The sequence below is a fragment of the Crinia signifera genome, chromosome 11, assembly GCF_055691185.1.
Source record: "Crinia signifera chromosome 11, ASM5569118v1, whole genome shotgun sequence".
Lineage (NCBI taxonomy): Eukaryota > Metazoa > Chordata > Amphibia > Anura > Myobatrachidae > Crinia > Crinia signifera.
Window position 1 is genome coordinate 81,604,668 of NC_139227.1, and position 27,905 is coordinate 81,632,572.

At 42.5% G+C, this 27,905-nt stretch overlaps 1 protein-coding gene across 3 annotated transcripts in view; it reads left to right on the plus strand.

The window, feature by feature from the left end:
* The window catches only part of CRACR2B (calcium release activated channel regulator 2B), an 83,407-nt gene that overhangs the window by 10,363 nt on the left and 45,139 nt on the right, over positions 1-27,905 (plus strand). For all 3 annotated transcript variants that reach the window (XM_083165414.1, XM_083165413.1, XM_083165415.1), the window contains exon 2: positions 26,971-27,206. In XM_083165414.1, coding sequence (XP_083021540.1) covers positions 27,018-27,206 — 189 coding nt within the window. In that variant the 5' untranslated portion in view covers positions 26,971-27,017. The remainder of the gene's footprint in view (positions 1-26,970; positions 27,207-27,905) is intronic.

Genomic DNA, 27,905 nt, shown 5'->3' on the forward strand with positions numbered 1-27,905 from the left:
GGCCTTGCATACCGCAGTTGGCGGCGGCCAGGCCTGGGCTGTGTACTGCAGGACGGGAAGAATCTCGTTCCGCAGCACAAGGGCTTTCCCTTCGATGGAAAGGTCTCTGAGGCTCCACAGTCCAATTTTCTGTCTCACTGTAGCAAGTTTCTCATCCCAGCACTTCCGGGCGGCTCCATCATCACCGAACCAGACCCCCAGAATTTTGATGAGGTCCGGTTTGACGGTAAATGGGAAAGGAGCCGAGGACGACAGGTGCCACTTTCCGAAGAGCATGGCCTCTGACTTCCCGCAGTTGACTTTTGCCCCTGAAGCACGGCCGAAGTCCTCACAGGTCTGGACGAGTGCTGCCACCGAGCGTTGATCCGCGCAGAAGACAGTGACGTCGTCCATGTACAGCGAGCACTTGGCCACTGGGTGGTCTGGACCTGGTGCGGTGATCCCTCTAATCTCTGGATTCTGTCTGATGGATAGGGCCAGGAGCTCTATAACACAAACAAAAAGAAGAGGTGAAAGAGGGCAGCCTTGTCTGACCCCAGAGAGAACCGGAAAGGGGTCAGTCTTCCAGCCGTTCACCAACACCGTGCTGTGGATATCGAGGTACATAAGGTTAACATACGAACAAAACAATTCACCAAGACCAAATTTTCGCAGCACCTTAGGCGGTAATATTCCACCCAGATCGCATTGTAAAGGTGATCAATGATAAATGGGGGCCCTAATCTGTATATTCTGTATAAATAATGTGTATAACCAGTGAGATAATAGGGATAGCGCACACCCTCCTGTAAATTATTACATAGTTTGCTAGTCTTATTGAACACATTCTCCCACCCATACCCTGTGTACAGTACTGGCCAGCCTTCCTGGTAAGGAATTGCACCATGCAGCTGACCTGGCTGCTAGTCTGTGGCTTCTGTAAACGCATGCAAATTTAGGGAAATAAGATTAAGGTGAAATCACGACTCTTCCTCCCTTTAGGTAAATTAGTATCTGGGGTTTGTAATGCCAATGCAAACAGTGCAGGGAGGATTATATGTGCCTGTGACTAGTGTCCTGTAATTGTATAGTATACGCATGGCCTCTGAGTATGGAGATTGTGTGCAATTATCAGTAAGTCTCACATACTGTACACGGTATTTATAACAGAATGCCTAGATGCAGGATGGAGATTACGTAAGCACTTGGCTATCGCACTCCTGTCTTGTGACATTGAACACTGTATTATGAGTATAATACAATCAAGTACAAATATACATGACAGTCTATTATTTAGGGTCATGTGATATTCTGTTGGCACTAATTACTAATGTTCCAAACAATCAGTGGTCCAACTGATGATTGGTAAGTGCATGCATACTTACTTATCATTGGCTGGTTGTGTTGTCCCAGTGACATCACAACTGGGTGGACATTTACAAGCCCAGTTCTGCTGTCAGTCACCTGTGGCCTCTACAGCAATTGCACAGACAGTGTCCTTTTTATAGTGTTGCTGCATACTGTAGATGTACCTGCTCATGCATTGCTAGCCGGCTCCTAATCACTTCAGTGGGTCGGCAAGCAAATGCGGCTCCCATAGAAGTAAATGGGTAGCATATGCTATGCAGACAATACGCTATGATGGGAGCAGTCCATCTCGGCAACAACTTAAAAGGCCAAATCTGTATCTGCAGATACATCTTTTGCTTGCGATGCACAGCTGGTGAGATACTGTATGTCTGTGAATGACGTACACACTTGCTGACATGCCCATGGTACTGTATATCATCCATTCAACTGAACGGTCTACATACTGACCAGTGTGTACTCGCCATTAGGAGCGTAGTGGTTGGAGCAGCATTTGAAATTAGCAGCGAGTGATAAGAATGTAAATCTCCCCCGTAAGGGGCCTACACACAAGGAGATTCTCCTGAGCGTACTGAGCAATGGAGATCGCTCAGTACACAGCGATGCACAGCGATGTGTCAGTGCTGAGTGATCTGTCAGTGCCAGTGTTCTCTGGTAAGAACACTGGCCCTGGCCGGCGATATTGCTAGATTTATCCAGCTTGATTGATTTTAATTGCCTGGTAATAGCGACACGCGGGGCCATCACCATGACCCGTACACACGGAGCAATGTTGGGGCATTTTCTAAGAAGATCGCTTAGAAAATGTTCTGAGATCATCAGTATGAAAGGCATTTAGTTATGTTCTAGCAAGTGCATGATGGTAGATGGAGTTTGATATAAAAAAAACTTTTACTTGTTATGGGTGTGTGCACAAAATCTGTCAATATTTCAAGTGTAATTTCAAATCTATCATATGGTTTATATCCATAAAGCCACTACTAGTACCAAACACACACTAATAAAATGGCATGAACAATATTTTGCCCTGTAGCCGCGGCCGCCGCTCACCTCCGGCCCCAAAGCTGAAAGTGAAATTAGCTGGAGCCGGTGCCGCTGGAGGAGCTGCAGTCTTCATGTAAGTATATAATGCAGAATACTAGCCACTGACCACCAATGCTTGCCCTGTATTTATGCTACTGGCCATGTTTATTTAAAGTTTAAAATAAGGGCACTGGCCACCAATGTTAGGGCACTGGCCATTAATGTTTAGTTATACGGGCACTGGTCACAAATGAAGTGACTCAGAAGATTGGTGCCAATATCCTTTTGTCTTTCATAAAAACTTTCAGTGTGTATGCACAATATCTTTCATGCTCAGCTCAAGGGAAATTGTTCACCAATATATTTTATCTTTCATATCTTCTAGTGTTTGGGCCTTTATCCCGTTACTACTTATGCTGACAGCGTGGCGTATCATAGAGATCTATATAAGCTACAATATAATGAGACCTTTTTTTAAATAAAGTAGAACAGGGGAATATTGGAGCGCGGGTAGTACGTAAATTGAAACAGGTCTATCTTGTCCACTCAAGTTTGCTGGAAAGTAGCTGTTAAGTGCATGATTATGTTCTTAAACTAGCTATAGCGAATACTGCAGGTTACCCATTTAAGAACCTGACAGTCTGGTTCCTGACTATTATGTCCGGTAACTTGAGAAACTATTGGATAGATTTTTAGTATTTAGAGGGTGGTGCTGAATACTGGGCGCTCCACCTTGTTTGGGAAGAGGAAAAAAAAGGGGGGAGCGCCAGTATTCAGCACCACCCTCTAAATACTAAAAATCTCTATCATTGTTTATTTTAGGGCTCTTTTTGGGAAAGCTCTTACGGTGCAGATCAGGCAGATCCTCCACAATAAGCGCCACGTTACTCTACTGCAAATATATCCATAGTAGATTTTTAGTATTGTCTATTCCTGGCAGTGGTGCACAGACCCTCCATCCTGTATATACTAGCCTTAATACACGGGGATAGCATTACTCTTCAATGGATGTAGTCCGGTTGTCGCTTTTCTAAATGAATGAAAAAAAAAAAAAAGATTATTTTTGCTCTTGTAATTTGATGTTCCTGATCATTCTAAAGGAAAGTTGAATCAACCTATTTTACAGTCACAATTTGGATTTAAGTTATAACAAATGTTTCTAAATAAATCAGATTTGATCATGAATGAAGCAATAGATTTCCGGTCACACATTGGCCCTTATTCAGATCTGATCGCAGTACAAATTTGTTTGGAAAATGGGCAAAACCATGTGCACTGCAGGTGGGGCAGATGTAACATGTGCAGAGAGAGTTAAATTTGGGTGGGGTGTGTTGAAACTGAAATCTAAATTGCATTGTAAAAATAATGCAGCCAGTATTTACCCTGCACAGAAACAAAATAACTCGCACAAATCTAACTCTCTCTGCACATGTTACATCTGCCCCAGCTGCAGTGCACATGGTTTTGCCCATTTTCCAAACAAATTTGTACTGCAATCAGATCTGAATAAAGGTCATAGAACTAAACCATTTACTAAAAGCACCTGCTGTATGCTCCACAAGGCCTAATCCCCTTGACAAGAACTGACCAGGGTAGAACATGGGCAGGACCTGGGTAGAGAGCAGTGTAAACGGGTACGCCGAGTCATCTGACCCCGCTCCGGTTTACAGCAATGGGGGAAGCCCGACCTCCGGACCGTAGCTGGACTGTGGCCCTTATTCTGGTTCATTTGCAAATGGACAAAACCATGTGCACTGCAGGGGAGGGCAGATGTAACATGTGCAGAGAGATTTAGATTTGGGTGAGTTATTTTGTTTCTGTGCAGGAAAAATACTGACTGCTTTATTTTTACACTGCAATATAGATCTCGTTTTGAAGTAAAATCCCACCCAAATCTTATTCTCTCTGCACAAGTTGCATCTGCCCCACCTGCAGTGCACATGATTTTGTCCATTGAAGGAATTTGGTTTTGCGAATGAACCAGAATAAGGGCCAAAATGGAATCTGGTTCTTTATGCGTCCGGTTGTCAGATTAGCAATATATTGTAGAATAGCTGCACAATCTTGATCCCCTTGACAAGAACTCCCCCCCCCCCCCCCCCCAGGGAAATAGGAAATATGCAAAAAGCATTCAGAAATGGCTTCTTAAATGACACATTCAAACCTACGTAAAGCAGCTGCTAAATCCCTCAGTCATCCCTAACAAAGTGTTACAGAAATAGAACATAATGGTTATGGTATATTAGATCGGGTTGGAATCTTTTGGTCTACAGTATGTTGGTCGATAACCATTAGGTCGACATGGGTTTAGGTCAACAGTGTCTAGGTCGACAGTGAAAAAGTCAACATGGGGTTTTTCACTTTTTTTTTTTTTTACCCGAATGTCGACAAGGTCAACATGGACAAATGTGTAATTGTACAGAGTGCCCCCGCATCGCTTTATGCGCTCAGCACAATATTTAAATATGAACAAGTCGATTAAAAAAAAAAACATTAAAAACCCACGTTGACCTTTTTCATGTCTACCTTTTTCATTGTGTAGACCTTCTGACTGTCTACCTTTTGACTGTCTACCTAGACTCTGTAGATCTAATGACTGGATACCTAGCATAATACAGTACCGTGACATGTACTGTACTGTAGTACTGTAGTGTGTTTTTTTTTTTTTTTCTAAATATTTTCTCTGAAGCAAATCATGTTTAGTCCACCATTAAGATACAAATACATTTTGCTGCTCTATTTCGTATTTTTTAAAGGATAATTCCATAATATATGTGATCAATATTGACCCAATTAATGTTTGTGTCTAATGTCTGTAACCTGGCTCCTCCTGTAAACTCCCAAACTTCAAAGTATGTTCTCAACGTTCCAGTAGTGCAGGCCAATGCCCCCGCACCACATTCCTTGACATTTTGTGGTAATAATGTGATTCGTTACCAGAAGTTTCATCACAGTCCCATCCTCCCGCGCACCATATTGTATTGGGTCGCCATGCATCACCTCAGCAGGTCAAATAATATTGGCAAGTATATAGGCTACAATGGAGTACCACCATCCTAATATAGTGGTAGCCCCAGGACCTGATGCGATGCTGCCCAATAGTGATACATCAAGCAGCATTGCATCCCCCATAGACACATATAGGGAATGCGGAAATGGAGAAATCACAGCAGGTATCTACGATAGCTGCTGCGGTCCCTTCTACATACATAGCGCGGGACTCAATATTTGCCGCTATCTGCAAACATTCATTGGTAAATGGGTTCTTAAGACTGGTGCTGTCTTTGTTGCTCGGTCATTGACTATACTTCTGTGTACTGTATAAGCATATGTTTTTCTTTCCTCTAAGACCAGAACTTAATATTCGACGTCCAAGAATTTGAAGTTTTATTGATGTAAAATAACAGATGCTATTATGCAAACAAAATAAATGGATATTAAAGTGCGGAGGCGTATGTGACACACACAAAGCGGGTGAATGTGCTACAGTACTGACCTGCCTGTATTATGCAGTACTGTAGTTGCAGCTTTGCATTTAAACACAACTGAGCAGGTGCTCAGATGCTGCCTGGCATTAGACTCCCAAATCCTGGGATCGGCTACCCTAGCAGAGACGTTTCTTTAGTGTATGGGCACCTTTTAATTGCCTACTTTGTGGGGTCACCAGTGAATTCAGTAATAAAATAAAGTCCCTGGTGATCATTTGATCAGAGATGACCGGTATATTGTTTAATGTATGTTTCCGTTTACAAATGCTTGTAGAAGCTACATCACATAAAGCTCTTTGTGGTCATCTTTACTTTTTGTATAAAAAAAATGTTGCAGTCGCCTTAGTGACCAGCTTAATCTCACTTTGTACAATGTAGCCTTGCCTCTTTTTGTGTATCGGACGATTCCACTGCACCTTGAGCATACTGTAGGAGAGACAAATAGTTACAGAGTGTATTGTGTACCTGACAGCATACAGTGTGTTTACAGTCACAGTGTATAGCTTGTTTGCTGTCCTTAACATTCCAACATAGAGGAGGCCGAGGGTTTTAAAAATGTCCGCCCGTAACAAGGTTTTTTTTTAAATGTATTTATTTTTTAAACTGTTCCTGAGTGTAGCACTTTATAGACTGCAGTGAAGGAAATGTATTGAAGTTTATTTGGTTCCTGTATTGTATTGTATTTTATCTTTTGTCTTGTGTCAATATTTGTATGATGAAGCTGTGTAATCCTCAGTATTATCCCCATATTGATAACTATTGAAAACCATCCTATGCATATGAAGTATGCAAACATGCAAGACATATCATTGTTTCTTTAAAGTCATTTCCTTGAGCCCTCTTACTCGTTCAGTGTTTTCCTCCAAAACGCGAATTGTCTAGGTTTCTTTTTTTCTGTAGTAGTAATTGCTGCTACTCTTGTGTATATACATTTTCCATTTTGCCATTAACGGCATAGCTGGGACAGGCGTTAATGAGCACAAATGATATTAATTAGAATGTATCCTATTATATCACTAATTATGGTTTTATCACTGTGGCAATGGCACAATTTGGCAAAGTAAATGCCATTTGTATTTTTTGGTTTTGTACCAATGGATTTTCCAACTGCATGCACGCCACCAACCATTCCTAGGCTTCCCTTACACATTTACACTTTTCAAACCAACCTGAATCACCCCCTTAATGTATACCAGGTCTTTTGTGACGAACCCGTTAGGTTGTATGCATCTACTGGATGTCCTCATCCGCGCACACTTGCACCAGCTGTATACTAGGTACAAAAGACATGCTCACAGTACAACCGACTCTGCACTGTGCAGGTACGTGAGTTCTCCTACCCTAAGCTCTATATGAAGACCCCTATTACACCTCTCCGCACTCATGTGTAGATGTGGCATAAGATACTTTGCAAGTGGTCATAAATTGAGATCTTCAAACAAAGCACTGGGTCTAGAGCGTTTTGGGATAGTACCTGTGTGCGGTCTACACAGGCTGCCTTATGGTAGAGGGATGCCGCCCCTCAAATAGTTACCAAGAAGAGAAAAGAACCTTGGGAATTATAACAAAGCTGTCTAATCTGTGCAATTTAACCCGTACTAGTCAGGATTTATTAAAGATCAGTATTTAAAACGGTTATTTTTAAAGTAATTGTATGTGCCTATTTTGGTGTACATATATTCTTTTTAAATATATTATGTATATGTGTTTTTTGCATGCAATTTTATTTGCTTTATTAAAGTGTTGTTATTTGTGTTCTTTTCTCTTCTTGATAAATTGAGATATGCTTCATCCCCTTTATCTCTAGGAACAATTCTCATTTGTTGCTTTGTATCCTATTACTACATTTATTCCTGTATTACATAATTCCAGTGAAACACGTCTTTGTTTTACAACAGAAATTGTTTTCCTTGATATTTAACACTTGTAATTATGAGCCAAATAACCAGGCTTACACCGAGCACTCAGCAACTGCTCCCGACAATGCTCCACACAACTTGTGTTCCAAGTACAACACCACTAGCTTGACATACTGTAGGGCAGTATTACATTACTGTACAGGTGCACAATGCCTGCCTGTACACAGCAACATAGGTAAACAAGGGAATGAATGGGCAAGAACTGAGTGATTCTTTATCACAGAATAGATACATTTTATGTAATTGACTGCTCTCAGTATGTTGTATGTACTATACATACATATAATAATTGAAAGGACAGTATTTGCCCTGGTCTTGTTCTATAGATGATAATGTTCGCCGGCATCTGTTATCATATGTCTGCAGCTTTATCTGTAATTATTATTGTGCGGGCCATTGATACTGTTATTTGTTATCCTGATGTAATATTGACTACTGGATGCATTGATGTGAAATTGTACAAACACCGATGACTACACCTCTGTGTCTAGAAATGTTATTAACCAGGTTCTCTATGGGGACCAGTTGTACTAAGCTTCAAAAAGTGATCAAGTGGAGAGTGATCAACTACCAACTATCATTTTTAAAACATAGCTTTGTAACATGGCAGGTAGGAGCTGATTGGCTGGCAGTTTATCACTCTAAATTGCATCACTATTTGAAGCTTGGTACATCTGATCCTGGGAGAGACAGTTTTTTTTGGAGGGTGGGGATTTCTTTAGATGTGGGGCTGTCTGTAAAGATTTACTAATTCTCGAGTGCAGTCTTTTGCATTATCCAATCACTGGGCAGGAAAACTTGCAAAGGTTAAGGCACTGTGGTGGATAGCCTCATGTGTGGCCCTCATTTATATGTGGATGGATTGTACGTAATTGCTAATGATAATGCATCATTGGATGCATTACAGTAAGGCCGGCTGAGTACGCCAAAGGATATGGATACCAGCCAAAGCCGCTCTGTTGCTGAGGCCAGGAAATCTCCATCGGAAGATCAAGATTTTCTCCGTAGTCCCACGAAACGGATGCAAAACTGGAAATGGAGACCATAGCCAACCTCCCCTTCTCCCCCTCCTTCTGGACCCCTAATTGATAGCAGGCTGTCAGTCATTTGACATCTGCAGCCTAACTGATCATGGTGGCAGGACCTATGCTGCAAATGCGCAGTTTACCAGACCTCCGTATACGGAGTGATTACTGTCTGTTGGGATACGGTCGCTAGGTTGACCACTAAAGGTCGACATGGTCATAATGTTGACACATGCATTAGATCGACAATTGGAAGGTCAACAGTCAAAAGGTTGACCATTTTTTCACTTAAAAAAAAACAAAAAATAGGCGGTATTTCATACCCTACCGTCCACAAGGGCGCAGAGGGAGAATATAATAGTGCCCGAAGCAGGTTGAGCGCAGCGAGCCATGAAAGGGGACGTAATACACTGATCCATGACGACTTACTTCAACATTAGGGACAAAAAACCCATAAAAACCTCATGTCGACCTTAGGCCTGTTGACCTATTTAATGTGTCATCCTAAGACCTAATGTATGCCGACTGTCATACTGTCCCTATGACCCATACCCTGTCTGTCACTCAGTGGCGTAACTATAGCTCCGCAGCCCCCGCGGTGGAGGGGGGCGCCGCCGGGGGGGCTGCGGGGCTATAGTTACCCGCGGTCTGCGTCTCACCCGGCTCTCTGTCGGGACCTTCCTGACGTCACGGTCCCGGCCGGCTCCTGCTGCAATGAAAACATGACAAAAAAATGACAATTAGAAAATGGCTGCCCCCATACTGCAGACAGTTTTCTGTCCAGGACCGTGACGTCAGGAAGGTCCCGACAGAGAGCCGAGCAAGACGCAGACCGCGGGTAAGAAGGGGGGGCAGGTTAGGTGTGTGGGGGGGGGGGGCGCTAAATAGTTAGTTACGCCCCTGCTGTCACTCCATCCACATCTTATGCTGGCCACACATCAGACCAACTTTCCTCCAACCATCCAACTAGTTGGTTGGATGGAATAAAAACCTGGCACTGGATAGCAGCAAATGTAATTAAATCATTTGTTTCGCAAATCGGAAAATGAACAACAACTGTCACTCAGACACGGTATTGTAGTTGGACCTATTTAATTTAAACAATTTCACTGAATGTTTTTGTCCATTCTCCTGAGTTTGTGAGCAAATTGCTTATTGGTATTTGCCCCCATACAGTACCAGATTTTCAGTCCAACCTACTAGTTGGCTGGTTGGAGGAAAGTTGGTCTGTGTGGCCAGCATTAGTCTGGCCCTATATGTGCAGCTACCACGCCATGCACATCAAATTATCCCTGTAGTGTCCTAGTCGGGCAGCATATTTAGGACCCAGCTCTGCTGCCAGAAAAGGCAGAGCTGATCCAGTATTTAAAGGACATGAAGTTGGTCTCTGGAAAATCCCTCATTGTGCCATATATACAATGGACATCCGTTTGCTTAACGCTGATAAAGGTTACTGCCCTTATTTTACTATTACAAGAAAAATATTGCAGTCAGATTTACTACAAGATTATTTCAAAACCTAGCTGGGCTTGATGATAATGATGTAAAGCTGATACTCATTTATCATACACTGTGTAGATATATTTATTGCACTGCTCACTATAATCCACACCAACAACATAATGTATGTGTTTGCTCACCATAAACCATGCCTGTCTTACTGCACACATGAGAACATTTATCTTATTTTTATATACAGGTTGAGTATCTCACTCCATTTACTACAACTCTCTGTTTTCTGTCCTGCAACCAATATCTTATTCATTCAACCATCTTAGAATTTAATACCTTAGTCTGCTATGTGGGACAGTGTCAAATGCCTTACTAAAGTCTAGATAAGCTACATCTACAGCCCCCCCCCCCGCCTGATCTATTACTTTAGTCACCCAGTCAAAAAAAAAATTAGTTTGACACAATCTCCCCCCAGTAAACCCATGATGCTCAGGATCATGTACGTTGCTGGTTTTGAGATATTCTACTACTCTTTATTTTAAGAGTGTTTCCATCAATCTCCCTACTACTGATCTAAGTTTCACTGGTCGGTAGTTGCTTACCTCTTCCTTGCTTACACTTTTGTGCAGTGGGACTACATTCGCTATTTTTCAGTCCTCTGAGATTCTACCAGTAGCTAGTGACTGGTTGAATAATTCTGTTAATGGTTTTTCCAGCTCCCCTTTAAGCTATTTTAGTATCCTTGGATGTATCCCATGTGGCCCCATTGATTTATCCACTTTTGGATTTGAGCGTTCTGTTAGGACTTTCTCCACTGTGCCCGCTGGTGCTGCCCCGCAGTAGCTTCCCCAGCCTGGCTCCTTGGTTCCCTCTGCTCCCTCTGCTTAGCTATTTGGTCGCGGGTGCCCCCCGTCCGGCTCCGGGCTGCACATGACATTTAGCAAATCTTATGTGCAGCCCGTCCGACCTCCCGACTCCGATGTGCACGGGAACGCGCATAGAATCTCACGGTATGTCTACATGTGCAATTTCGCCCAATTTCACGGCCCGATTCATCAGAATCGGGTGAAATCGTGCCCAAATCGCATAGTGTATGGGGCCTTTTCAGTGTTTCCCATCTCTGCAAAATTAGCCTTTCTAAAATCTAACACTTTTTTTTTTGTTTTTGTGTGTGATGAATTGTTCTCTGTCTTTATTCTGAACCATACAGCTTGATGGTCCCTGAATCCCAGGTTTTCACCCACATTTATATCAGATATTTTGTCACCATTTGTAAGTATTAAGTCTAATATTGCGTCCTTCTGAGTGGGCTCCCTCACCAATTGCTGGAGGGATACTCCTTGCAAGAAATTCAGAATGTCCCTACTTCTGGTGGAACTTGCAACAGACACCTCCCAGTTTACATAAGGTAGTTCCATTTTAATGCCATTTTATTAATGTCCTGCAATATGCTCTTGTCAAGTTCCTGACCTGGTGATCTATTGATCACCCCTGTATGAAGAATCGCCTTTTCCCCTGTTTCTATGGTCGCCCAAAGGGCCTCGGTTTTTTTTCTTCAATACTTTTGCTTTTTTTCACGTATATTGCAACCCCTCCTCTGATTCTGTCCTTTCTAAATAAAGTATATCCTGGTATAGCCATGTCTCAATCATTTTCATTGCACCATTACTCCATGACACCATGTAATATCAACAATATCAAGTTCATCCCTTGTCATTATTGCAATTCGTTCTGGGATTTTATTTCCTAAGTCAATTTATGTGAATGTGGTGTAAACATTGGTGGCAAGAATATTTGACTGAGACGTCAGTGTTTTGGATTAGATGCCTGAATTCCAAGGAAAAAGCCTTTTATCTTTTAAAGATCGTCAAGATTAGACTGGACTAAAAAGCTTAATAATTGGTCAGAAGAACAATGGAACGGTGTCATCTGAAGTGACGAAGACTATACAGCTTTGATAGTGATGGAATGAAGTATGTTCACAGATGAATTGGAGGAGACTTGCTACCTGAGTTCACAACGGCTTCTGTGAAGCATCCAGGTATGGTACTTACACACACACTGGGCGATATTCAGCCATTTTCTGAGCGTTTTTACATAATTTCAATAAATCGCTCAGAAAATGGCAAAATATCGCTGTGTGGGTGTAAACCACACAGCAATGCAAAAGCACGGCCCCTCTGCATTTTTGAGGGGGTATGGATAATAAGTTTGACAAAATTCAGGTCAACAGTCACTCCATATAAGTCTTCACTTTTATGTGCAGCGCATAAGGTCCTGTGGCCCAAATAAAGAATTTCTGCAACAAAACTTTTTGGGGGATTTTTGCAGTGAGCTTATCATGGAAAAATTGCAGCTAGTTGAATTTGGGTGAGTTATTTACTATGGTGCAAAGTTGATTGGTGCAGTTTCCGAAAGCAACAAATAAACTATTGGCTTTCATTTGTCTGTGCAACTTATGTGGTGGGTGTGTTTTGACATTACTGCAAGGTGGCATTCTTACCCTGTTGGTTATCTTCTTGTGTTGCACTTTGGGAGTTGGTTGGGTGCCTTCCTGTCCTGCACATTAGGGGTAATAGGGTATCTAATTGTGATGCAAGTTGTGGGATGGCCCAACTATTGCTGCATGGTGGGTAATCTGATCATCAATGGCCTCTATATCCGTTCATTACCACCTCCACCATTATGTATTATTTTGCCATAAAAGAGAAATAAGTATATACAGTATGTGTTAATCTTGTATGGTGTCTTGGACACGATGTTAGTAGCTTGAGTACATTAGGTCAATGCTGGTTTGACATATGTCAACATGGATCCCCAATTAGTGTAACGCACACCCTCGCATGACTTGTTTTGCTCGCCATGCTTCGGGCACGGTGCCTTGTTACGCTTAGCACACTGCTATTTTATCCACCCGATGCCAACATGAATGGAAACGTATGAACAAGCCCGTTTATAATTAAAAAAAAATCCATGAAAAACTATTCAGTTGCCCCTTCTGTATTTTCTTTGTCACAGGTACAGTAATTTATAGCGGCTATTTGATATGTATTTATAGGTAACTTGAAGTAAAATAAACAATTACACTAGACATGAATAGATGCCACGTTCCGGAAGTGTTAAAAGCATAAAAGGTTTTTCTATTTTTTTTTTTTTATATGACCAGCTGTTGCATTAAATATTGTGCCAATTTACAAAAGGGTGCAATTGTGTGCACACACCCCTGTTAATCCCATGTCCTATTTTAAATGACACACACCTCCTTGCTACACCATATATACCGTACAATACTTTCCCTTTGGACATGTTCCAGTCTAGTCCTATGTCCAACCAAAGTTCAAATACCGTTTCTCTAAGGCAGAAATTCAGTTGTGTATGAGAACCGGTGTTTTATCTGCAAATTAAAGGCTAGAGGTCAGGAGTTGCACTGCCATCTTTTACTAATGCTGGCTGTGGTTAATGACCTTGCTTTCAGCTACAGTATCACAAGTCTTGCCTATTGTAGTATTATGTTTTATGTAAAGGTGGACTGCATTTATAGTTGTGTTTTCCACAGCTCTTGCCTCTGCTACTCAATGTGAATAGATATAAGGTATAATATGCTGGCATGGGTGTATTGGAATCAGAGGCGCTTCAAGAAAGCATAGCAGGGGGTAGCTGAATAGACAGACTGGGTGGTGGAGGACTTGAGATGAAGGGATGTGATCTCGGGGCAGGTGTGCAGGCTCTGCTTGGGCCCTCACCCCTCTGTTGGGGCAGTAGATCCAAATAGCAAGACCCTTCAAATGATAAAAAAATTTTGACACAAAAAAAAAAAAACAATAATAAACAATAAAACCTTTATTTTAAAAGAACAAATTCCAGTTCACCTTTTTAAAAAATATGTTGAATGCAAAACTGTGAATCTCTGCAAAAATCATGGTGAAAGCAGTTCTCCATTCTAGCATTGAATGCACTCTCGGCGAATTAAAGTAAAAACTGTGTGTGTGTGTGTGTGTGTGTGTGTATATGTGTGTATATATATGTATATATATGTATATATATGTGTATATATATATATATATATATGTGTGTATATATATATATATATATATATATATATATATATATATATATATATATATATATATATATATATATATATATATATATATATATATATATATATATATATATATATATATATATATAGAGAAATTGTATGTATGAGCAGCGCTATGATACAATAAAGTCCACAATTGGTCCAGCAAAGTAGAATAACCTTATAACAAGGTATCTTTCAAAGTCACCAGAGTCTGTTGTTAAAAGACTGCAGCTCCCTTTAGGCACAAAGACAGCATCCAGGGTCAGGATGAAATGGAAATCTAAAATACACAGAAGAGAGAAAAGGGGCGCTCTATGGTGCATGTAAACGATATTTATTTTGAGGAAAGTGCTCAAATATCAGATAAAAGCTAGTGCTCGTACCAAGATAAAAACGGCTGTGGGCTGGTTACCACAAGATACAATCATAAATACCCGGGGCACACCGCTCCTGGAGTGAAGTCCGCTTGCACAGGGATGAGGAGAACCGAGGGCGCTGGTTTGCACCGCCGGGAAACCAGACCAGGGCTTGGGGATACACGCCAGTCGGGGCAGCCGGGATCAGCAAGACGCGGGTATCACAGGCCACGCCCTAACGCGTTTCGTCAGAGACTTCGTCAGAGGGCGTGGCTCTGTGAATACCCGAGTAGAATATAACAGCGTTCTCCTCCAATGAGGAGGCCGCGCGTCATATGACAGATCCGGAGCAGTGTGCCTCAGGCTTACACTGAATAATGCTAAAATTACATACAAATATAATCCACAGGATACTATCCTGATACAATTTAATACAGTGCTACTATTCATTATGTAGCTAAAAAATAAAACCATACCTATGTACTAAATACGCAATAAAACATACGGAGGCACACAATTATAGACACAAAATTTTCAAAAATATGCAGCTTAGACCATGATCACATCAGAAAGAATCTTTGCCAGTGTCAGATACATCAAAGAAACACTCATAGTAAATTCATAAAAAATATATATATAAAAATATAAATACAAATTCATTAAAAGCCATACATAAAAAATGTACAAAACATGTAAAAAACATATTTGACATATAAAGCAGAAATTGAGAACCAAGAAAAATGAGCAAAATGAGACAGATGTATACATAATCATTGGTTAATGAACGGTGTCACCTCATAACCTTCGTTCATTCCATGTGGTACCAATGTATTTAGGGTAAGTATCCAATACGTCTCACGTCGTATAAGTAATTTATCCCTGTCTCCCCCACGTACTGGTGGTGGTATATGCTCAATGGCTCTAATCAGAACTCCACTGGGGTCTTTGTTATGAAATTCATTAAAGTGTCTCGGAACACTATGATTAGTAACCCCGTTCTTGATATTGCGTAGATGCTCCAAAGCCCTGATCTTAAAGGGTCTTTTTGTCTTACCCACGTAATGCATATCGCAAGTGCAAGAAAGTACATACACAACGTAGGTGGAGTTACAATTCAAGAAATGATTAGTTTTAATTTTGAGTAATTTAGGATTAAGTAAGTCAGAGCCACGTGGGATATGTTTGCAAACCTTGCAGTGACTGCATGGAAAGCAGCCCTTTAATTCCATAAAGGTAGCAGATGGTGGTTTTACCTTTATGTCCTGTAATTGACTTTTGGATATAAGGTTCTTGAGAGTCTTGGCTTTTTTGAAAACAACATGTGGATTGGTGGGGAGCCAATCCTTCATTGTCGGATCCAATTGTAGGATATGCCAGTTTTTCTCAAGTATCTGCTTAATCTCTCGGTCACTGTCATTATATTGGGTAACAAAAAGACATTCCCCACTGAATTTCTTATTAGCCGCAGGGTCAGGTTGTTTATATTCCAAGAGATTAGAGCGATCTAATGCTCTAGCTCTATCTCTAGCCCTAATCACAACATTATCAGGGTACCCTCTTTCATTAAACCTCTGAGTGTATACAGTGGCTTGGGAGTCAAAAAGGGAAACATCGGAACAATTACGTCTTAAACGGACAAATTGTGAAAATGGTATGTTCTGTTTCCAATTCTTCAAATGACAGCTTTCAAACTGCAAGTAACTATTGCAATCAACAGGTTTAAAAAATGTTGAAGTTTCAATACACCTTTTATCGGGATAATTCTCCACACTCAAGAAAAGGTCAAGGAACTCAATATGCTTTTCATTAAAATTTGACGTAAACTTTAAATTATAAGAGTTACTATTTATATCTGACACAAAGGCATTAAATGATGATACATCGCCCCTCCACACTATGATGATATCGTCGATATATCTTTTAAACATGACGATGTTTCTCATAACATCGGGGGTAAGGGTGCTACTTTCCCAATCCCCCATATAAAGGTTAGCCAGACTTGGGGCACAGATCGTCCCCATCGCCGTGCCCCAAGTCTGGAGGTACCAGGTACCCAGAAATTCAAAATAATTGTGCTTGAGCACAAACATCAAAACATCGCAAATAAAAATAATTTTTGATTCTGAAAATGTACCATTGGCTCTCAGTACCTTCTCTACAACCTCCACACCCTCTTTGTGTGGGATGGCTGTATAAAGCGATGAGACATCAATAGTGCCAAAACACAAACCATCGTCCCATTCCACATCACGCAGTATTTGTAACATGTGTGTGGAATCCTTAACATAGGTATTCAACAATGGGACAAACTGCTTAATGTAAGAATCTACAAACTCCGATAAGCGAGAAGTCAAAGACCCAATTCCTGCCACAATCGGTCGCCCTGGTGGACGATTTTTATCCTTATGTAATTTCGGAAGATGGTAGAATGTGGCAAGATTGGGTGTTGTATTGTATAGATATCTATACTCATCAAGGCTTATAGATTTATCAATCAGTCCTTGGTTCTCAATTTCTGCTTTATATATCAAATATGTTTTTTACATGTTTTGTACATTTTTTATGTATGGCTTTTAATGACTTTGTATTTATATTTTTATATATATATTTTTTATGAATTTACTATGAGTGTTTCTTTGATGTATCTGACACTGACAAAGATTCTTTCTGATGTGATCATGGTCTAAGCTGCATATTTTTGAAAATTTTGTGTCTATAATTGTGTGCCTCCGTATGTTTTATTGCGTATTTAGTACATAGGTATGGTTTTATTTTTTAGCTACATAATGAATAGTAGCACTGTATTAAATTGTATCAGGATAGTATCCTGTGGATTATATTTGTATGTAATTTTAGCATTATTCAGTGTAAGCCTGAGGCACACTGCTCCGGATCTGTCATATGACGCGCGGCCTCCTCATTGGAGGAGAACGCTGTTATATTCTACTCGGGTATTCACAGAGCCACGCCCTCTGACGAAGTCTCTGACGAAACGCGTTAGGGCGTGGCCTGTGATACCCGCGTCTTGCTGATCCCGGCTGCCCCGACTGGCGTGTATCCCCAAGCCCTGGTCTGGTTTCCCGGCGGTGCAAACCAGCGCCCTCGGTTCTCCTCATCCCTGTGCAAGCGGACTTCACTCCAGGAGCGGTGTGCCCCGGGTATTTATGATTGTATCTTGTGGTAACCAGCCCACAGCCGTTTTTATCTTGGTACGAGCACTAGCTTTTATCTGATATTTGAGCACTTTCCTCAAAATAAATATCGTTTACATGCACCATAGAGCGCCCCTTTTCTCTCTTCTGTGTATTTTAGATATATATATATATATATATATATCTCTGAGAATCATATGAAAGCAACTTAGTCAACTCCCAGTAATGCACTGCGTGTGCAGTCAGTCTGCCTTGATTCCCGATGCTTCGCACCATTAGTCATTGTCACATTGGCAGATATGTGACACTGCAGCACTTTTTTTTTATTTATTTTTAATACATGCCAACCACAGGGGTCCCCTAGATAGAGGAGGACCCAGGGGCACTGACCCCCTGTGCCCCCTTAATCCGGCCCTGCCCCACACCCATGTTACCCCAATTTGGGTCTATAATTAACTACCTGCTGCCGGAGTCCTGAGCTCTGTTGCTGCTTGGCCTGGATGCTGGAATGTTGATGCCTAATTTTGAAAGGGCGTACAGTATGTTCTATGCACCTCCAGTAAAGCCGAGCAGCAAGTAAATCCTCTTAGCCTCCCTAACATCAGCCAGACTTGACTGTTAATAACAATCACGTTGGCATTGAGATCTGGATGGCAGTCACAGTGCCATAGGCAGGATGGTGTAAACAACATTGTTACATAATGATTACATTTATGAAGGATTTATTTTTGTATGGTAGATAATGGACAGAATGGTTTTATATTACAAGTGTATTGTAATGTACATCATGAAAGCATCAGCACATAAATTCAGAATGTTGGTTCATTTACTAATTTTTGATGTTGGGTACTTTTTAATATACTTTTGAACACAGTATAAAGTCATCTGTCCTCTCCCCACCTACCATAAACAAGAAATCCTATGGTGTACTCTAACCAACCACACCGCCAGGCTGCGGGACCAGATGGTGTGTCGCCATTCAGCTTTAGGACCTGTGCAGCTCAGCTCGCCCCCATCTTCACAACGATATTCAACTCCTCCCTGGACTTGTGCAAGGTTCCTGCCTGCTTTAAACGCTCTATCATTGTCCCGGTCCCTAAGAAAACACCCGCAAAGGACCTAAATGACTTCAGGCCAATTGCACTAACCTCAGTGGCCATGAAAGCATTCGAAAGACTAGTACTGAAGCACCTGAGAGAAGTGACGAACTCTCACCTTGACCCCATGCAGTTCGCCTACCGGCAAACAGAAGTGTAGAGAATGCGGTCCACCTCGGGCTGCACCATATTTTACAACACCTCGACCACCAAGGCACCTATGCGAGAGTCCTATTCGTGGACTTCAGCTCAGCATTTAACACTCCCCAGCATCCTGCAGCCAAAACTCCTCTCCTTAGGAGTCCCAGGATCAACATGCTCATGGATAGTGGACTTTCTAACGGCAAGGGAACAGGTGGTCAAAGCCGGCGCCTTCTCGTCCAGCACACAAACAATCCGTACTGGAGCCCCCAGAGGATGCGTCCTCTCCCCTCTGCTCTTCTCTCTCTACACGAATGACTGCACCTCAGCTGAGCAGTCAGTGAAAATCATCAAATTAGCAGATGACACCACTATCATCGGCCTAATCAAGGATGGTGACAAGACCACGTACAGGCATGCAGTTGAGAAGCTGACACGGTGCAGCAGCAACAACCTCGATCTAAACACCACCAAAACAGTTGAAAAGGTGGTCAACTGCAGGAAACAAAACAAATGCACTAGTCCCACTAACCATAGCCGACTGGTGTCGCAGGTTGAATCTTTAAAATTCCTAGGGACAACCATGTCCAGCGACCTAAGATGGGGATTAAACATAACCACAAACATCAAAAAGGCCCAACAGCGCCTGTTCTTCCTAAAGGCAACTCAGGAAACTCAACATCCCACAGGAACTTCTGTGCGTATTCTACACCGCCATCGTGGAGTCTGTCTTATGTTCCTCGATCACAATCTGGTATGGTGGCGCAAGCGAGAACTGCAGAGGGTAGTGAAGGCTGCAGAAAGGATCATAGGGACTAACCTCTCCCAGATAAGGGATCTGTTCTCATCCAGGGTCAGGAAACGCGCTGAGAAGATCGTGAAGGACAAGCTGCATCCCGGTCACAACCTGTTCGACATCCTACCATCCGGAAGACGGTTCAGGTCCATCCCTGTCAAAACGTCCAGATCCGCAAGAAGCTTCTTTCCGTTAGCCGTCCATCATCTGAACAATCCAATCAAAGCGAATGTAATCCCAATATCAACAGCCAAACAACGTGTCCCTACTTGGTGACCTGACCACCATAGTCGTAGCTAGAAAGGGAATGCATGTAATGTCTCTCCCCCCCCCTTTTTCATCCATTCCTGATGCTGCACTGTAATCCACAAAAAATTCCTAGTGTGCACAAGCATACATGGCCAATAAAGTTGATTCTATTCTATTCACCAGCTCTGTGTCCACACCACAAGCCCCTCGCAGCAACCGTCTAATCCCTAACCCTCAGATCATGTTTGTGTGCTGTATGTCTGTAGTATATTGGGGAAAGGGCCCCATTATATTACTAAGAGAGAAAAAAGGGTTAGTTTACTTTAGATTTGCTGTAGAATTTGAGGTCCAGAAACAGATCATGCGATGCCTGAACCTCAGAACATTATTTATGGTACTTGTTTCCTAGCACGGCAACAACGATCATGATCGTGGGCATCGTGAGTAAAAATCGGGGGCATTGCAGCCATCGCATGCACTAAAAAATCGGGTGCCCGCGATTTCCCCATAGGGAACAATGTTAAATGCCTCAATTTACCCGCGATGCCCCCGATTTCCCATAGGAAACAATGTTAAATGGTTCAATTTACACAAATCATCATAGGGAACAATGGTTAATGGGCCAGAAACCCCCAAAAACACCCCTGAACAGTGAAATGTCCCTCCAAAAGTATTTTACGCCACCCCACGATCAACGCGAACCCGAAGCGTGGCGAGCGCAGCGAGGCCGCGAGGGGCGGCGGTACGCGTCCTCCGACCTTTTCATACCCCCACTATCCACGTAGGCATGGATTTGAGAATAGAATAGTGTGGTGAGCGCAGCGAGCCACCGAGCCCGAAGCGTGGCGAGCGGACGCGGATACCTGTGAAGCCCGCGAAGGGACGCGTTTACCTGTGAAGGTATCCGCGTCCCCTTGCGGGGCTCGCTGCGCTCGCCACGCTTCGGGCTCGCTGCGCTCGCCACACTATTCTATTCTCAACTCCACGTGGATAGTGGGGGTATGAAAAGGTCGGAGGACGCGTACCGCCGCCGCTCGCCACGCTTCGGGTTCGCGTTGATCGTGGGGTGGCCTAAAATACTTTTGTGGGGACATTTCACTGTTCAGGGGTCTTTTTGGGGTTTTTTGGCCCATTAACCATTATTCCCTATGATGATTTGGTGAAATTGAGGCATTTAACATGTTTCCTATGGGAAATCGGGGGCATCGCGGGTAAATTGAGGCATTTAACATTGTTCCCTATGGGGGAAATCGGGGGCATCGCGTCTGGACCATTTAAGCCTTTTTTTAGCCGCATACGACGCGACCGACACGATTTTGACTTTTTTCAATGCATTTCAATGGGAAAATCGGGGGCGTCTGTCGCGTCGCAGACCACTAAAAATGACACCCGATGCCCCCGATTGTGGCCGTGCTAGGAAACAAGTACCTTATTTATTATTATTTTATTTATAGGGCGCCACAAGTGTTTTGCAGCGCCGTACAATGTAACAGTACAGGGAGACAAAACAGTGTTACATTGAATAAATAACAAAAATAGAGTACAGGTAAAGAGTGCAATACACATTACAGCTTAAATATAAGTGAGGACTCAATCAACATACTATAAGAGGCTTGTGGCCAATGATGGAGATGAGTATGCAGACAAAGATGGTTACTGAGTGTTTGAGTATGGGAGGGCTGCAAGTGAAATGTGAAGAGAAGAGGGCCCTGCTCTGAGGAGCTTACAATCTAGTAGGAAGGGGAGACAGACCGATTACATGAGGTGCAAGCAAGTGGGAGGTGGCTTGATAGCAGGATGTAAGCAGGTACGGGGTCGGAGAAGCAGCCTCAGGACTAGTTTATGCAGCGGAAGGGTACGCTTTGATGAATAGTTGAGTTTTCAGTGCCCGTTTGAAGCTTGTAGTTCTGTAATGCTGGTTCATCCTCCTGAGGCCTTACTATGTTCTTCTGGACCTTCATCTATCCTGATGCATACGCTGTGAAGTTTTAAACGGGCATGACGGGGACTGCACCCGCTCCTAATCTACCACCAGAAGGTGTAAATGACAGCTTTTTGTGTATGCAGATGAAAAACCTGCAAGCTCTTGTATGTGATGCACACAGTGGCCAACTCTGTTATGACACCGCATGTTAGGCCACTCTCCAATCACATTTGTAAACCGGTTTGCCCATTTCATATTTTCACCTCTACTTATAAAACAGATTCTGTAGGGACAAATTCGCGGCAATAACTGGATTTGCGCCAACATTTAAATCTTTCTTAGTGTTGATTTGGAGGAGTTCCAGAACTCCAGAATCACTTGTCTTGTCATCAGTGTATAATATCTCTCTACAAGTCCAGTCTTTTGTCAAGTTTACAGAATAAATTGTTCCCCATCTAATGGGTCCATCCTATGTTTGGTAACATACAGAATAAATTGTTCCCCATCTAATGGGTCCATATGGGTAAAATACTGTCTTCATAAGCTGTTACTTCCCAACAGGGGAAATATCTGCAGTCACCTATTCAATGCTGCCGTTACAGACTGTTAGATCTGACTTTTTTTTTTTTTTTAAAGTCAGATCTGTTTTGTTGGAAACAGCCGCGGATTGTCGAATTCACACCTGATTTCTGATGATCGGCGGACTTACCGACATTTGGTATATTGAATACCGACTGTCGGAAACGGCCAGGATTCCGACATGCCAGTACATACCGACAGTTGGAATCCGTGATTGAAAAACCCCCTAGACTTGGGATCCTGGGAAGAGTATGGTCCTTCTATTTAGGAAAAAAGGTGTCCTGTAAAAATGTATAGGAATTTTCAATTTAACTAGGTCTTTGTAATATAAGGAAGAATCCATGATCCAAAACACTGTCACTATAACAATTTCCAAAGGTCTATTTGCTTATCTTCTTATCCTGGTAAATCGGGAGCACAGAGTACATGGGGTATGTTCCAGGTCAGAAACGTTAACTCGTTCAGTAGCCCAGCCAATGCTTTCCTTCAGACAACACATACATTATTCACTCTGGGATCAGGAGAGTTAAACATTATTGATCATTTTACTATGGGACTATATTTTGCATTCATTATATACAGTAATGAGCTGCCCTAGCTACATTTTTGTATAGTGATCTTCATATCCTACATATCTAGAGTACACAAGGAAGAGCATTCCTTTGGACAACCTGCCAATGCTTTCATGTAGCTAGTCAGGCAGGATTTCCCCTACATGACTCAGTCCTTAGTCTTGGCTTTAAGAGCCACTAATGTGGTTGGGAGACCATATGTTGTGTGATCTTTTGTATCTGTAACAGGAGAAGATATGGACCCAAGCTCTTACCTCAGCCATGTTTTTCAAATACCTTTACTACCATTCCTGTGGAGGTCCATGCAAAGTGGAAGACCAAGCGGTATTGACTACCCACAGTGCAATTTGTATATTTGTACAGTGACTTCTGTAACGGTATAATGTACTTGCTCCACATTCTGACAAAAACATGCAATAGCAAAGAGAAGTAAATCCTTTTTTTGTTAACTCCATAAAAAATGGGTAAAGTGAGGTGTCTATACACAGCAAGCTTATTGAAAGTAAACCTGGACAAACAACTAAACGTTTTTTTCAAAATGCCAACTACTCGTTTGGTTGGAACAAATACCTGGTAATGTATGAGAGCAATCACAATTGTACATTTGCACCCAAACACTGGATAATAGACAAAGTACTTCAGACAAATTTATAAAATCCAACCATTCTGAACGATAGTTTTTCTAGTGTTTGAAGGTAATCGGACAATTGTCCTATGCTTAAGCACATTACCAGATTTTTGTTCCAACCAGCCTGGTAGTTATTTGGTTGGAAAGGCCGCCTGTCTGTGGTCAACTTAATGGTAAGGTGTTTAATGAATGTGCACCTCATTAGAGCGGGCCATAGGCATATGTGTGAGATGCGGCAGTATGTAATGAGGTATGTGGGTAGATGCTTTAAAAGGATATCTATTTGCATAAAGACAAACATTAGGGATGGATTATCACAGGTTCTTGTATTTAATTTAATGTCACCACAAGTAAAAAGAAGTGCATAAAATAAATATTGCACAAAGTATAAGTAAAACTAAAAGATGTTAAGTGCTCCTACTAATCACAGTCTGTTTGCTGCTACGTGGATGCATGGTGGTTTCCACATCACTGTTTTGTTTGCATTTTGGTTGCTTGAAACGGTGCTGACAGATTATTTTCCAGGTTAATGTTTATAAAGTCATGGTCTGTGTTTCAGGGCATCTGTCTTTAACAAAACTAGTACTCTATAGTTGTGTGTAAGAACAAACACATTCATTTCCCATCATATACTGTAGTAGATGCCATGTAATGTACACCTTAGAGTACAGATGTGGAACTTTTTCATTGTGCTTGGGTCCAATGTGTGTAAATGAAGGGAAATACTATAAGATAAGATATACAAGGGTTTCTAGGACTGTCCCTACGGGGGCTTCTCAAAACCGCCGCCTGTGTCCGAAGATGCAGCATCTGACACACATCAGGAACATCTGTTACAGCATCGGACCTCTAAGGAATCCTTTGGTTGCTCAGTGTCACCATAACTGCCAGTCGGATTTTTTCTTCTGGTTTTGGCGCCACCCCAAAATGGTCGTAACCTATCTTCATTTAGATACCGCTCCCAGGTACCCACAAATGGTACAGCCTAGCGGCCAATAGAATCATTCTGATGAAAGGCGCGGAGGATAAAGGATCTCTGTGCTTCTCAGTCCGACGCGGGGAGCTCCAGGAATCGCCAGCAGCTTGAAGAAGTCCAGGACTACAGCGGATCAAGACTTCAGATCCATGGAGGTCCTGGGTGAGTAGGATTTCCTTCCACAGGTCCCCCATGGATTTCTTCGGACCCCGGACCAGCCGCCGCCGCCGACATGGAGATCGACATGGTGAAGAATGCAACATGGATCCGGGACCAGGACAAGGCACCGGATCAAGACCCTGAGACCTACCTACTGGATCAAGATAGGTAAGTATCAGTATGTGTGTAATGTATGTATTAAATTTTTATTTTTCTTATGTGTCAGTGTGTGTTTATTTAACTATTTTTATAACTGTGGAACTACAAGACCCAGCGGGCCCTTTAATGCCCCGCAGGCTGGGACTTGTGGTTCTTCAAGTCCTAGCTTGCAGGGTAGGCTTGCTGGGATTCATAGTTCCACAGTTAAAAACAATAGTTTATTCTATTTTTTACACAAATCAGCTCGATGCCCAGGGGCATCGAGGACAGCACCAGGCTTCAGCCTGGTCAGGTAAGTCCTGGAGGGGGGGGGACCCCTTTATTGGGGGGTCCCCACTCCCCCAGGGCCCCTGGCTAGGCTGACCGGTCAGGGGGTTAATGCTTTGGCCGGGGGGACTTGTATAAAAAGTCTCCCCCCCGGCTGTGGCATTACCCTGCTGGCTGGTTGAGCCTGGGGCTGGTTCTTAAAATACGGGGGACCCCTAGTCATTTTGTCCCCCCCGTATTTTGGGAACCAGCCCTGGAGCCTGGGGCTGGTTGTTAAAAATCGGGGAACCCCTATTTGTTGGGTTCCCTGATTTTTAATTACCGGCCTCGGTGCTGGTTACAGCTGTGGGGGGGACCCCACGCCAATTTTTTTTTTTATTTTATTTTTTTTATTTATTTTACTATTTTTTTTTTTTTTTTGCAGCCTGCACGGATCTGACTGATTCGTGCAGACTGCCTACACTAATTCGTATTAGCGGACGTATATACGGCCGTTTATACAATATCGGAGGGTTACAAAGCAGTCGTACTTTACTGCTTTGTAAATCCCCCTCCGGAACACGACAAAGCATACGAGGTATGCGGTTGTATTAATTCGGGTACTTATGTAGTATCTGGGCTGCCGATTTTTTGATTGTATGCCTTAAGTTAAGGCATACAATCAGATGCGATGCGATGCGATGCGATGACCCGATTTTTCCATAGGATTCAATGTTAAAATGGACTGAGTCCATTTTAACATGGAATTCAATGGGAAAAAGGGGTCCTTTTCATACCCCTACTATCCAAGTGGGCATGGAGTTGGATATAAACCTGTGGCGAGCGTAGCGAGCCACCGAGCCCGAAGCGTGGCGAGCGGACGGTATTCTGTGTCCCCTCGCGGGGCTCGCTACGCTCGCCACGCTTCGGGCTCGGTGGCTCGCTACGCTCGCCACAGGTTTATATCCAACTCCATGCCCACTTGGATAGTAGGGGTATGAAAAGGACCCCTTTTTCCCATTGAATTCCATGTTAAAATGGACTCAGTCCATTTTAACATTGAATCCTATGGAAAAATCGGGTCCATCGCATCGCATCGCATCGCATGCGATTTGGTCGGGTGCGATGCGATGCGATGGACCCGATTTCAAAATCGGCAGCCCAGTTACTACATAAGTACCTTAATTCGTATTAAGAATGCATATTCTTAGTAAATTTCCCCCGTAATGTCTGTCAGTTTTGTTTGTAGTTCGGGTGAATTTGGCTAGCTTGTAGTGTGACTGTAGTGCAATTATAGGAGATGGGGTGGACAAAGTCTGAAAAATATTAGTTTGCCCAGTTAACCCTTTGAGTGCCAAGTGAATTTGACAAAATAGGTGTGAAATTGACAGATTTTTATTTATCATAATGACCTCTGTTTACTTTTTTATGTAGGGAATATAATCTTTTTTTTTTTTTACACAACATTTTTTTTTTTTTTTTTTAACTCATGATCATTTTTGGTTCTAGCTATGGTGCCTACCATTACAGTTAGGGGTTTTCTATACAGATGATAATCAACATTTACTTACACTTGATGTATTCTGTGCTGTTTGCAGCTATCGCCTGACGGGTGGAGGAACATTCCTGCCCACCACCTGAAGACATGGAGCAGATGGGTACTTCACCGAGATGCTCCCCATGTTTTAGGGGAAGGAAAGGGTTCAAAACTTCCAAGAAGTCTTCTCCATCCCATTTGGTCAGCGAGCCTGAGGAGATGATGGGAAAAGCAGAGGAACTCTTCCAGCTGTGTGATAAGGAGGAAAAGGGGCTAATAACCAAACGGGATCTGCAGGTAGGTTCACCTTAAATATGCTCTGTAGCTTCTGGCCAGCAATGTCACAGATTGATCCATAACCAGTTTTCTGAATGATTTCATGAAACAAGACTGATAATCTGCTTGGGTGATGTCCTCAGTTATGCATTGTTCAGTTTCCTGGAAGTGAAAAGTCCTGTTTATATTAGAATCTGAAGATGGCAAGCAGCTGCCCATTGCATCCAATCAGGGTCAAGCTTATCTAGTACCGTCTATCAAATGGCTTGTTGCACTCGCCATGCTTCAGGCACACTATTTTGTTCTCCCGCCACTCCCTAATGGATGGTAGGGCATGATGTCGGCTCAATAAAAAAGTGAAACTCCCCATGTCGACCGAATGCTTGTGTCGACTGACCTAATGACCCTTTTATATTTCAGTAAAGTCGACCTTCATGCATGTCGACTTTCCCCTTATCGACCTAGTGACCGTATCCTTTAATGTTTTACATGTAACATTGGGGCAGAAGTATTAATCCTGGTAAAGAGATACACTTTAGATAAAGTAGAAAGAGATAACGCATCAGCCAATCAGTGGTTTTTGAAAATGACAGGTGTGAGTTGATTGGCTGGTGCGTTATCTTCTTCCACTTTATCTCTTTGCCAGCTTTCATACATCTGCCCCATTTTCATCTACAGGGTGTCTGCCAGGACTATGCAAACTGCTTCTGGTCCACAAGC